Source organism: Micropterus salmoides, unplaced genomic scaffold (genome assembly GCF_014851395.1).
Source record: "Micropterus salmoides isolate LMB-PRFRI ecotype aquatic unplaced genomic scaffold, ASM1485139v1 Ms_hic_scaffold_5, whole genome shotgun sequence".
Lineage (NCBI taxonomy): Eukaryota > Metazoa > Chordata > Actinopteri > Centrarchiformes > Centrarchidae > Micropterus > Micropterus salmoides.
Genome location: NW_024044237.1, coordinates 15,753,600 through 15,767,701, shown reverse-complemented (window position 1 = coordinate 15,767,701; position 14,102 = coordinate 15,753,600). Strand labels below are relative to the sequence as shown.

The following is a 14,102-nucleotide window of genomic DNA, read 5'->3' as shown; positions in this document are numbered from 1 at the left end:
AATAAATGCTTCAGCTTCTCCAGACCAACAAAAGTCTGTTCCCAAACGGTGGAGAAGTGATGCAGGTTAAAACATCTCTCCTTCAGACTGGAAGCTGAGCAGGAAGCTAACAGAACGTCTTTTAGTTCAATTTATAGAAAATAATGAGCAGCTGTGTTTTATTCCAGCCTACCTGTCCAGCTGAGAGAAAAGAGGTGTTCAACTCCGTCCTGAACATAGACTGAACGTCCATGGGGTACCATATTTAGGTCACACATAGCGACTTGTCAATCACAAGGTAGCCCCGCCCTAAAGCCTCCCCTGCTTTCTGGTCTATTTTCCTCTAAATGGGACCATAATTTACTAAATAATCATGCCGTGTTGAAGGAGACTAGCGACTGAGACCATAAAGTCATTAGAAAAGTGTTTACTGAGGTAATGAATCAGCTGAGAAATCAGCTGAGAAGTAGCCACATTTTCTCATAGACTGTTAGAGAGAATGCAGGTTTGAGGCTTCACTTTTCAAACCTGACACAAAGCTGCTTCCTGGTTTCACAAATTAGACACATTAAATATCAAATTTCCATGTGTGTTTTGAAACTGACCAATCAATGAACGAGACGCAGATTCAGGTTGTCCTCACACAGAGCAGCAGATGGAGGTGGGGCTAGGTACTGACGAGCTGCTGGAGGTGCGCTCCTCCTCGTTGTTGGGCCAAAGCGAGGTGAGGAGGCCGGAGCCTTACGGCAAGACTTGGGAGTCTTGGTCTGGGAATCTTTGTACTCCTGCAGGAGGAGGAAGTGATATCAGCCGAGTGAGTGAGTGCAAGCGTACCTCATCTTGTGGATTTCGTCACAGCTGGCCTGAACGTGCTGCAGAGCCTGAAGGATCGGAGTGAAGACTGGCAGAGAGACACACAATCAGTTATAAATACCTCCTGAAGCGATCAAAAAGCCTGTGTGTACCGACTGCTGTTCTGGTGTTGCTCAGGCTCAGCCTCAGGTTGTCCATGAGCTCCAGGATCTGTTCCAGGGTGAGTTGAGCCAATTTACTGTTGGAACTGTGAAAACTGAGGACGGAGACATAACCGCTGTTCAACAGGTATCCAGAGACCATCCACCATCCTCTGTCCTATGTCCTCATCCATTCGTCTTCACCTCTGTCCTGTCTGTCCTCACCTCCGTCTCTTGCAGGGCTGGTTGTTCTTGATCAGCTTGGCCTTGATGTGTTCTCCCAGCATGTTGTCCTGATTGGACGCCTACTGTCTCAGGATGCTGGTGGTGAACTGGTCCTCAGGGTGACAGGGACAACTCAGGACCATCTTCACCATCTCCTCACTGGGCCTGGGACACACAGATAGATATTAACGGGGATCCAGGAGTCTCTAAGACCAGTGTCCAGGTGTGTTCCTGTCGTACTTCTCTCTGCGGAGCAGCAGCAGACAGGACAAGGCCTCCGGGTGTTCCAGGAACACAAAGGCAAAAGGAGTCAGGACTGATCCTACTGGAGTACAGGGACCCTTTCCTGAACACCACTCACCTTTATATTTAAGGTGCTGCAGGATGGGATGATGTCTCCAGGGGGATGCTGTGAGCCAGGAACAGCTGCCAGGCGCTGTACTGCTCGAAGGTCTCCCAGTCTAGAGACTAAACTGTAGACACGTGAAGATGCCGCGAGGTCCTCTGAGAGTGTCTCACTGAGGATGTTGAGCACAGAGTCCTTCCTGAAGATCAACAGGCTCACCATCATCATGTGACACGTCAGCTCCTGCAACACAGAGAGGCCTGCTTACTGAACACAAACTGGATCAGAACCAGACTAAAGGTTCTGCAGAGGTGAGTCCTGATCAGCTGTTACTTGTGTGGAGTTGATGACAGCTATGATTATGTTGGGAAGCTGAACGCACTGCAGCGTCTCATCTGGGAACTGAACTGAGATAGAAACATTCAGATTTGGATCTGTGTGCGTCAGTGTAGATGGAGGGGGTGAGTTAGAGCAGCCAGACGTTGTCCTCCTGACACGCCTTCATGTACCCTTACTGAGGCTGCTTAACGATATCACTATCAATAATTTATTTGGTATTTGGTAAAATATTCAGTGTGCGATAACATTGTTAAATATTTAGATGAATGTAAATGCTCTGGATTTGTCTAGCGCCTTTCTAGTCTTTTCGACCACTCAAAGCTTTTACACTACACTACACTACATCTGCATTCATCATTCACTCACATTTATACACTGAGCCTAAGTGCTCAAGCAGAAACTAACATTCATACACTGGCAGAACAGCCGCCAGGGGCAATTCGGGGTTCAGTATCTTGCCCAAGGACACTTTGACATGCAGCCTGGGGTCACCTGGTAGAAGGAGGAGTGGCTGGTTTGACTCAGCCAGCAGCTGAGTTTACAACAATGTGCCAAATTGTAAGGCTGCAGACAGACAGATTTCCATTTAGCTTGTTTTTAAACATTTGGGTAATTGCCAAGTTAACATTAGCTGTGCAAGTAACATAGCCTACAGGATGACAGACTAAGGACAGATGATTTGTCTTAAAGACAGGTGTATTGATAAAGTATTGTCTTTTTACTCGGGAAGGTTTTATTGCACATACTTACAGTAGGACTAATGAGCATAGGTGTTGACAACTCGAGTAGTTTGGAGCAAACTTAACTTCACCGTCTCCTCCGCGACGGCGTGGCATCTCGCTCTGCTGGGCGCTGTGTGTGTAGGAGCCGACAGATAGCAGCAGAGGCTGCAGCCTGATAAACAGTCCTGGGCCGGTTTAAACACATAACGTTCCGTTTCCGTGACATCATTAAACACATTACTTTTCTTATTCATCAGATTAGACGCTCGAGACATAACGTTACATTATAGGACTTTTTTGAGAAATTTTGGAACCAGGTTCTTGTAAAACCGTGTCTCAATCCCCATCCCTGCTTAGCAAAAGCCAAAATGATTAGCATGTTAGCCGTTAGTTAGCTCGTCAGTTAAATAAGTTATAACCAACTGGCCCTGAGTAAACTAAACTAATGCAGTTACTGTCTGTACTAAATTCCATTTAATTTAGAGAACACACTCAGGCATTGAACGATGCCAACAATGAATCACTGTGATGAATGACGACATGATAGGCTACGTAATTAATAAGCTGGCATGCGGTGCACCTCCTGCTGTGAAAAAGGATCACGGGTGGAAATATCCAGTTCTGTGTCTTTTCTGCGACTTTATAAAACATAACCTACTGCTTATGGAGAAACTCAGGGGAGAAGACAGGGAGAAAGAGGCGGGAAAAGCCGGTGTGTTTGCAGTGAGAGACCAGAGGTAAAGGTGTGTGAGTGAAGCGAAGCGAGAAGTCGAGGCAGGTGCAAAGCAGGTACATTTAGAAATAAAAATAATGTCTGTGGGGATTAAAACTTGCTTCGCTTTTTTATTATTTATTTTCCAATAAAGAAATATGCAATTCCACGTAACATAACATTGTTAACACATCTGTGAATAAGTAGAGTAAGATTATGAATAAACTACACCCAAAAGCTAAACTTGCTAAATAAGTCTACATACAGTAATGAGCATACTTATTGGTTGTGGAGCAGTGGATAACACACATGCCTTTGGTGTGAGAGACCGCCGTTCAATTTCAACTGTGACACATCCATCAATGTGTCCCTGAGCAAGACACTTAACTCCTAGTTGTTTCTGAGGCGTGTCGCCTTTAACATATCTAGCAATTGTACGTCACTTTGGATAAAAGCATGAGTTAAATGACTAAATGTATTATATAAGTGGAATACACTCCACCTGGTTCACTTTACTGGCCCCACCGCCCTTTCAGTGCTAAGGTCTGCTGACTTTGCTTGGCGAGTATGAGGCAGATGCTGCAGCATTATATTAAACTAACTTACACCAAAACTTAAGAAGCAGAGACAAAATAACCAGTAACATTGCAGCTTATCAACAAAATTACAATCTTTAATAATTTAGCCCTGGGGCTCATTTACCCATCCCTAAAATAAACATAACAGTTTGTCAAGACCTATATCACCTATGGCAATGTTTCTTTAACTTAACATTACTGAGACAAGACTGTCAATTTTACATTTACTCATTTGGTAGACGCTTTTATCCAAAGCAACTTACATTTCAGGAACATACAAGCATTAAAGAGGTGGTATTATGCTTTTTGGCTTTTCCCCTCTCCTTTATTGTGTTATATATTTTTTTTGTGCATGTAACAGGTTTGCAAAGTGAAAAAGCCCAAAGTCCGGTCCAAAGGGAGTTCCATCTCCCACAGAAAGCTCTGCTCTGAACCGCTTGAAAACAGCTCGTTTGTAGTCCAGCCCTTCACTTCCTTCACTGTGACGTCACAATGAAAACGCGTCAGAAAGCTTGCCAAGCTGCTAGCTGGGTCAGGCACGCCCTCAAACCAAGCTAGTCTGAGCGGAGGCCCTTTGATTTTAGTTAAGCCCCTTTTCCACTGCTCACTGTTCGACTCACCTTTGTTTGGTTTTCCATTGTGGAAATGTTGTACCTGTACCTGCTTCCAGGTACTTTTTTTCATATCACCTCACCTCCATCGAGGTTCCAAGCGAGCTGAGGGATACTAAAATGTAACGTGAAAACACGACAGACTGCTGATTGGTCAGAGAGAACATTCACTGCATCATCATTGCCACCAGACAGAGGCCAGCAACATAAAGTTTTATATTTTATAATTTTCATATGGAATTTCATCACTAAATCCACTTCTGAGAAGTTTTGAGGTGAGAAATCAACTGTGTAGATTTCGAATATTGACAGTTTTACGAGAAGTGATGGCGGAACAAAGATGTGCTTGAATATTTTTGTAGTTCAGGAGCTCCGCAAGTGGCTGCGGGAGAAGCGTGTGAGGCCGGCCAGCCGTCCGCTCACCGAGCCCTCTGCTCCCGCCGTCACACAGACCGCTGCAGCAACAACGGCAGAGGAAAACACAGCTGGAAGGTTTTCATACCGCTTATCTGTCTTTACATTCTGATTAATGTTGAAACATTTTAACTTAAAAAAGAGAAAGCTGTGTGGATCGCTGGTGTGTGTGTCGCATTAAACATTACGTCGCGGCAGTTGTGTGTGGCGTCGCTATGAAGATAAGCTACGTACTATCTCTGGTACTATCTGCAATGTAAAACGGAGCAGGGCTGAGTAGAGTCGAGTCTATCGATTTGCGCTATGGTAGCATTTTTCGGCAAGGCAGCATAGATCATCAGAACACCGGCAACAGTTCAACGTTTAGTCCTAACAGACGATGCAACTCCGACTCTGGGCCTGGAAATTCACAATCACAACCTGTAAGTATGCTTTATTGGTTGTGAATTATATTATAACACATTGCTGTGTTTAGTAACTTCACAGACTGTTCAAGTGCAGAGTTGTTGTAAACGTTGGTTAACACAGCTAAAGTTATAGCTATAATGCTAATGTTACACCTGATGTGAAAGCTATTGAGCAAACCATTGACTGTATATAAAAAGGAGCAAATGTTCAAATTGTTTGGCCAATTTTTATGTAAAAGTGAGTTGAAATATGGTGATTTTTGTAGTGGTTTATGGTAAGATCTGGAACAATGATGTTGTGTGGTTGTGGACTTGTGAGTAACTTATACCATCTGCTAGGTTACAGTTGCAGTCTGAAGCGGCTTTGAACCCTTTCCCAAAAAATATTTTCTACAAGTAAGATGCATCACTCTGTAGCTCAAGAGCGGAGAGTACAACACATAGGGTGAAAAGAGGACCTGCAGCAATGTGCAGTATAAGAAAAATATGTTGTTTTTTGAAAATTAAACCATGTAAACCTGTTCTGGTACAACCCCTAAATAAGATTTTGAACCTGAAAATGGGCATAATACCACCTCTTTAAGAAAGCTAATTTAACTAGCTAACATGATTGCCAAATACACTTTTGAAAGGGCTGTGAAAGTAAATCAGTAAGGTAACACTACTTACTCCTAAATAAGCAGTTACTTATTCATGCGACACTAATTTGCTACGTCCTTGTATGAATGCCTGTGAATTGTCCGGCAGGGATATCTACAGTACATTAAGCTAAAGTTAGTTTGTTTAAGGTTAGCCAACTCCTCACACATGGACTCTGACATTTTAACTGATATATGGAAGATTTCAAATATTACAACAAAATTACTCTTCCACGATGACAATGTTAACATTACCTCTTGCCAGTACGGTCTAGTTTGACATGTTACTTCTCAATTTAATGGCACATTTAAGCTAGCCATCAACACGTCACGTTAGCCCTTTGGTATTCGGTTTAAAGATAAAACCAGCCAGCTGGAGTTTATGGTGAACATCAATATCAACTTAGTCTTCAGTACTGCTTCTGTTAAAATACAAAACAGTTGTTTAATAAGTAGGAGAGACCACAGCCCAATGACAAGTCATTTGATGTGCGGCGTCCATGCTGGTTTTGGTTTTACTTTAACAAAGCGCATGTTGCCGCTTATATATGTAGATATGACATTCCACTTCACCGAAATTTTGGCGCCAAATGATGCTGCAATATGAAGGGGCAGTAGTGTGAGCGAGGGCGCGACTGGAGGACCTTGACGTCACCATTGGATCCAGGCTGAATTCAGCGGAAAAATGTAGGAAAACATATATTTTTAAATGGAAACGGTGGTGCCTGGAACACACATTTGTGTAGCACGCCGATTTTTACTGCATTTTTAACCACAGCTGTGTTTACAAATGTGTTGCAGCTGATTGGGTAACACCTCTGACACGCCCACCAAACGGGGAAGCTCGTTGCCCAAGTTGCACAATGTTGATTGAAAAACTGTTAATTAATAACTAATTAAAAAAGTTAGAGAGAACCCAGCTTTCTTCGCAGTGCTGTGAAAGTGTTTTTCTGTTCTGTGACTTTATTTTATAACTGTACACTGGGATGACCGGAGGCAGTATGTGGAGTCAGTTTGCTGCATTCCTGTTATGGTAACGTTAGCAACCGATGGCTAACATAACGTATGCCTATCACCAGTGGCTGAAACCTTTCCAGACAGTCGTCAACACATATGATTTTTCATCTGAGGCTGCTCCTTGTTACCTGCGCTTTGGTCTGGTAAGTGAAAAAGTTCTGTTTTCAGGCGCAGTAATTTTAACAGAAAAGCTAACATTACTTGAAGTTAGCTGGCTAACACAATGATGTAACATTAATGTTAATTAACTTTGCACTGAACAGCTGTAACTTAGTAAACCTTACCTTAGTCCTTTAACGTTACTGTGGTCAAGCTCTGCCTTCATATAAGTTAACAAGCAGTTTCTGAACTTAGTGTTTGTAGTAAGATGTACGTACGGTTCCTCAAAAAGTGTAAACATTAATAATGTGTGGAACAATATAGCAATAAGCAAGTATTTTATATGTTTATATTTTACTTATATCTGTTTTGTTTTTCTGTAATCTGTTTTAATAGATCTGTCCTTTCAAGTGGTACCTGAGCGCTGAGTTTCCTCGAGCTTCAAAGACATTTCGGTAAGATGTATCCTGAAATAGTGTTGACGCATGGCTGAGTGTTTTATTTTATCAGCGGTGAACGTAATAAACCCCTGAGCCCTTCAACTGCAGACACAAGTTGCCTCATCTCAAGTGGCTGTAATATGTATTTGTAAAGGAATATTTTTACACTGTGGTAATGAAAGTTGGTGAGGAATGTTAAGATTTTATTTAAATTTAATATTATTTGTTCATTTTGGCAGATGTAGTTTGTGGTCTGGTGAACTGCATTGCGTTATAAACAGCTGAGTCTCTTTTTGTTTAGCATGGCCTCACTGATATAAATGGGATAGACGAAATATCAGAAACACCGGTCCATGTGATCCAGAACGATCATACAGTTGCAACAAAAACTGAACATTATCATTTTTATGAAGGGAGGATTTATTGCTGAAATGTTGGATTGGACTGCATTAAATTTAGCTAGATGTACCAAATAAACTGGTTACTAAGTCTTAAACACTAAATACATTTATCACAACAATAATCTCTGCCCATATCACATGTTAGTGAGAAGTGTTTATATGGCCTTTATTTTGTAAACTAATCAAAAGTTGGTGTTCATATATTGTGTGCTCATGCTGAAGTAATTTTGTCATGCCCTTAATCATCTGACTTGCGAAAGCAGATCAGATATTGGTGTGTCAGATAAATTATAATTTTATATAAATATATTTTATAATATAATTTTTTTTTAAGAAAATCAGCATTTGATGATGATCTTGTTGACTGGGCTAATGGGAAATCTTTATATTGTTTGTTATATTTGCTCTCGCAGGATCAAACAGAGTATTGAGTGGCACTACAGCTATCCAAGGTATGTTATCAATTTGCATATTTCTACATCAATTGCTGGCTTGCTAATCTGACATACTGAGGATATAAGAAATACTACATTGCTAGAACTGGAGCCAACAACATTTCACAGTGGATGACATTGAAACATGAAGGAAGATATTTTAGCCCTGACTTGAGACATAGGGGGGATATTGTACTATTGTACTGTTTTAGAAAAGTGCTTTAGTCCAGCTGTGACTGTGAGATTTTATTATGAATATGTATATTTAGCTATTTAAAATTCTCATAGATTTCTTTCAGAAATGATTGGCAGTGATCAAAAGCTGAGAAAACTGTAGATCCATTACAGCATTAAGTGTAAACATTTTTCACTGTAAGCTCTGTTAAAGGCTGTTATGAAATTATGATGAGATGGTGGAATGATTCCTTTATGGTTCTTAAACTATTTAGTACCTGACTGAAATTCTGTCTCAGCCCTGTTCAGATCAAAAATGGCACTGTTGAGAAAAACACAAGGGTCTGTGTTGGTGGGAATGTTGCTTCAGATAGAAGCTAAATGATGAAATATTATACAATTAGTCTAGTTTAAAATATGTTTGATTGGCTAACTCAATTCTTAGCCACATAATCTTTCATTTTGATGCAGCAAAACCTAAGTTAGGTTAAAGAAATTTGCAGGATGACCCTGCATTTCTTGTCAGTGCAGTGGTCCATGTCCATTTCTCAGGTAAAAACTATATTCTTTTTGCCATATAGTCAGCCATCCTGCTTAAAACAAGTAAGTAATACATTATGTTTTTCTGTCAAGCCCCAAGTTGGAAAACATTAATCTACATACATTTATGTGTTTGCTGAGTTCATCGCTTTACAAATGTTGAACCTATGCAACCAATTCTACTGCAAGCTTGAGAGAGACACACCACAACTGATTGCCCTGTACAGGCAGAAGGCCAAGAGAGCAGAGGCCCTGCAGAGATCCTCAGGATTTATGACCTTCAGGTGAGTTTAAGATTACCTTTGCCGTAGCAACAATGTTGATCACATAATGGTCAGATAATAAAGATTGGGACTGCACTTATCATTTCTCATTTGCATTTATTTTTGTAAGTTTTCCGGTACATGATTACTTTAAAAGCCATTTAAAAGCTTATTTTTAAATTTTTGGCCTGCCCTGAACACATAACCCAAGACAAAAAGTCCTCAATTTCGCTCAGATCTTATGTGCTGAGCATGACTTTTCTATTTTAGTCTGTTTTTTAGTCTAAGAGACTAACTCCATCCATGATCGGTCACCATATGGTCTACTGACAGTTGCAGAGACACAGAGAGAGATGTACTACAGGCCTTCTCCACAAGCAGTTCACCTGCGGTTGTTACCACAGAATCGTGGGTGAAAAAGTTCAAAACATGAGCTTTGTTTTTTGGGCAGTAAAACATACGGCTGACAATGAAAGTTGAAAGCGGCCAGATAGCAGCGTGTATGTGTCTGTCGCTGCATGATACAGCAAGAAAGAAACTGAAATTGCGGTGCAAGCTGGTGTGTGTCCTGTGTTGTGTGGGACAGAACAGTAGGTGCTTATGCGAATCTCCACATCCCAAAACTGAAAACTGTAAACCAACCCAATGAAGGAATAGTCGAATATTTGGTTCCATCTCTACTGCACTGGCTTCCAAATCTCTTCTATTGTCATGTTTAAGGTTATAGTTAGCTTCTATTTCTCACCCATTGTTTGAGTCACTGTGTTTGTTTAAATTTGACTTGTGTTTTAGTAGTTGCAGCTGGATGGATTTGTTGTTATTGCTATCAATATTATTATTATTTTAGAATTATATTGGTAGAACTGTTACACTTTATGGCTTGATGTGTATTTGTATAATAATAATCATTTTGATTGTCAATCTAGGAACAACACGAGGTACACATGAGATGCCATCCAACCCTCCGTGGCCTCCCAGTGAACCTGCTAGCGGATGACTGATGTCTTCAAAACCTGCAATGTAAGTACTCAGTGCACTCACAGAAATGTAAATATCATCGACAAGTAATGTGAAATGTAAATGTAATCTAATGAAATGTACTACGGAAAACCAACTCAAATACCTCTTCCAGCAACTGACAGGTTTAAAGAGATGAACACTGGCAGAGGTGAATTTTTTTTATAGTCTATCTCATAACAATGCTAAAATATGATGTGTACAGTGAAAAGGTTCCTGTTGGCTATTAGCATCCCCTTCATAGGCATGGCCAAATTGTTAGAAATTAGGGACAAATCCACACTTCTCCTTTCATGAAAAAATGTTTCCCAAACCTCCCAAGACCTGGGCTTTGATTCTGTGTGTATTTATATTAGTAGCATTGTCTTTGAACAGGGCGTACTTTTAGAAAAAAATGAGTATGTGTACTCAATGTGTAACAAAGAAGAAACACCGATTAGCACGCAGTGCTATCATTCTTTTATAATTATCCTCATTATTGGATTGTTTGTATTTTGCAGTGCAAAGATGAACCAGACATTGCTGAACCTCCTCATTGTGGTCACTGATGCTCCTGGTGCAGTCCGCTTCAGCCAAAGTGAAAGGTGGCTGTGGATGGATTTGTCTGTTTCTCTGGGGGTGGTGATGGCACACTGGATAAGACACATACCTTTGTTGACCCGGGTTTAATTCCCCATTGTGACACATCCACCAATGTGTCCCTGAGCAGGACACTTTACCCCTAGTTGCTCCAGGGCCGTGCGATGTCTTACATATATTGCTATTGTAAGTAGCTTTGAATAAAAGTGTCAGCTAAATGTAAATGTTAATGTAACTCATGTAAAAACTCCTGAAAGCACTTCTGAACTGGCCATTCAGGCCACCTGTGACGAGGTCCACAAGATGAGGTATGCACGCACTCACACACTGATGGGCGACATTACTGTGGAGGCAGATGATTTCACTTCCTCCTCCTGCAGCGACCTGTTCCAGACAAAACACAGTAAAGTAAGTAGTAAAAGGAAATTTGATTTAGCTCAAGAGATTCAAGTTATTATCACTTAACGCCAAAAAATCTCATTAAGAATCTGGAAATAGAGAATCAACATTAATGCAAAAAAGAATGAAAACAAATTGATTATCAAAATTGTTGCTGGTTAATTATCTGATCAAGCAGTCAATTACTTAGTCTATTCAGCTTTATGCAAGATGTGCCTTATTTTGTGTCTGTTAAATGTAGAAATGACAGAAGATGTTGTGAGAAAATTATACTAACAAAGCTTGAACTTGAATTGTAATAATGGAGTTGTATTTGTATTTTTCAGGACTACTATCTGAAAATGGGCATTTTGTAAATTTTAAGTTTACTAGTAGTAATTTTGTTGAGTGAGTTTCCATTAGTATTTGAGTCTAGCACAATTAATGTTTTTGAGTAGATTTCCCTCAGAGTATAAGTTGTGCACAATTACATTTATTGAGTAAAGAATAAGTGGAATTTAATTTTAATAAGCAAGCGTGAATCAATGCAATTTAGTATGCGGAAATTAAAGTTTTTTTAAAAATGCATTATATTTAAGTTAAGGTTTACTCAAAAATATTATTACCTACTTCAAAAATTTGAGGTAATTTGTGTATTCTGAACGTATTCGGGTTTACGGTGTATGCAAGACTGACAGACAGGAGAACTCCCAATGCTGAAACGCAAATTGCTCAACCACATACCATAAGTGTAACTTGTGGTTATGTTCATTGTATGCACAACTATGCTGGTGGAGGTTTATTTGTTACACAAGTCGTTTTGGTCCTTTTTAAAGTAGTTATCCACGCAGTTTGTGTGCTAACTTCAATTCAAGGATGCTATTTTCTCTTAACGTCATTAATCAGTGCTGAGCCTGAAAGAAAGAAAGAAATGGATTACATTAAACTAAAAAAATAGCCACATGACCTCTATTGCGGTAGGGTTAGTTGGTAACATGTAAAAAGGCACACTGTATGTTACGTGACCAGTATTTTACTGCAACATACGTGCTCAAACTTGCAAAGTACTGGAAAAACCGGACACTGCCAGGAGCAGGTAAAAATGGCCAAGTTACGACATTCTAAAATAAAACAATGCGATTATCCACCTTGGAAAAACACTGCTGTGGGGCTGACACATGGTAAGGGAGAGGGAATGAAGAGCAAACAGAGAGAGTATCTGTCACAGGCCACTCCTCTTTTTTTTTTTTTGGTTTCATAAACTCCTTCCTCACTTCGTCCTTTCTCTTTCACCATCATGGCTTTCACTGGGAAATATGAGCTGGAGAGTCAAGACAACTATGAGGAGTTTCTGCAAGCAATTGGTATTAGGATTTTTATTTTGTTGATACCAAAGCCATAAACGTGAGTCGTCCTTTATTTAAACATTGTGGAATGTCTCTATTTTGAATTTCACCTGCTCTGCTACAGGGCTTCTCAGTGCCAAGACAGACCACAAAGTCGTAACAGAGGTGGTTCAGGAGGGAAACAACTTCACCTGGACACAAAGCATCCCCAACTGGACCTGGTCCAATAAGTTCAGCATTGGTCAGGAATGTGAGTTGTCGACAATGACAGGTTCCACATTCAAGGTAAGTTAATAACAGGTGCTGAAAATTATCATTTAACAGCAACTTGTCATAAAGCTTTCATGCGAGCAGGATCATTGGCTGTTCCCTCTGTGACCTTTTGTCCTTGTGACCTACAGGCTCCTGTCACTATGGAAGGAGGCAAGATTTCAATCCAATTTCCTCAGTACCTCTTCACAGCAGAGCTCATTGAAGATAAGCTAGTAATGGTAAGAGAATGAAACTTTTTTTCATTACCCTGAATAGAAATTGTAGTTTGTTGTATTTTCATCCCAAATCTTCTTTATCTTTGCACACTGTGTCCTCTAGAATTGCATAATTCCAGGGGAGAAGGGCGTGACTTTCAAAAGAATTAACAAGAGGATCTAATGCTGCGAGACTCAACATGCTTCAAAGGAAGTGAGTGAGAGACATTGTGAAATTGCTTGCTCAAGTTACTGAAGCAAGAGGAACAAAGTCACATTCTGTAGTGAGGAGGAAGTGGAACATATCTCGGCTTCACTGGACTGTATTTTGTTTTAGTTTTTTGAGATCTAACTTATCAGAAATGGTGAAACTAGGCCACACTATGTACTGTATTCCTGCTAGGATGAAACAGTTCACCTCTGCCTGTGTTCAAGTTTGATCAAATAAAAGTCACTTTAAATATAGCCTGATTTGCAAAGCAATAATGGGCATTTTCTTTTACTTGTTTCACATCATTGATGTTGTGTTACTTGTATCTGACATTTTAAGTCTAAATATTAAAACTATTTCTTTGTAACTTGTTCACATACTCACCGCAAAGACATACTAAAAGATAGGATTGATTTGGCATTAGAGTAATTTAATGGTTAAAGAATCTATGTGTAGGTTACAAACTGATATTTTTGACACAGACGCACCCTGCTAATAGATCCTTCGGTCAGTTTTACCTCAAATGAGCAGAAAATACATATATAGTGTCTATAAGGTTTTCTAGTAATATTCCAGTTGCAGAGATTTTTCTTTTGTGTTCCCTCATTTAGTTTGTATTGAAGTGTTGATTCAGATCCACTAGTTTGTAATGGCACCAATGGTGTTGACCCATCAAAAAGTGAGGGAAAAAGGAAAGCTATTTTAAAAAGCTGCTGGCACGCACATACACCTTTCTGCACACAAATTTCACCAGTGTAGATATGCTCACCTCAACAAGCTTGTCTTCAACCACCTCACCAGTGTAAATATAT

The 14,102-nt window shown here is 40.1% G+C and overlaps 1 protein-coding gene and 1 pseudogene across 1 annotated transcript; one reads left to right on the top strand and one right to left on the bottom strand.

The window, feature by feature from the left end:
* Window positions 1-587: 587 nt before the first annotated feature.
* Window positions 588-2,008, bottom strand: LOC119889349 (annotated as a pseudogene).
* A 10,487-nt stretch (window positions 2,009-12,495) lies between these two features.
* On the top strand, window positions 12,496-13,550 carry LOC119889203 (gastrotropin-like). The gene is made up of 4 exons (XM_038700119.1): window positions 12,496-12,630; window positions 12,737-12,897; window positions 13,014-13,103; window positions 13,204-13,550. Exons 1-4 carry the CDS (start codon window positions 12,564-12,566, stop codon window positions 13,261-13,263), a joined length of 378 nt encoding a protein of 125 aa, XP_038556047.1. The 5' UTR covers window positions 12,496-12,563; the 3' UTR covers window positions 13,264-13,550.
* Window positions 13,551-14,102: the final 552 nt, after the last annotated feature.

Excerpts from the sequence above, each read along its gene's own strand:
- LOC119889203 (XM_038700119.1), top strand. The coding sequence starts at position 12,564 with ATGGCTTTCACTGGGAAATATGAGCTGGAGAGTCAAGACAACTATGAG. Across the intron at positions 12,631-12,736 it reads GGAGTTTCTGCAAGCAATTG|GGCTTCTCAGTGCCAAGACA; the intron begins GTATTAGGATTT and ends GCTCTGCTACAG. Across the intron at positions 12,898-13,013 it reads TGACAGGTTCCACATTCAAG|GCTCCTGTCACTATGGAAGG; the intron begins GTAAGTTAATAA and ends TGTGACCTACAG.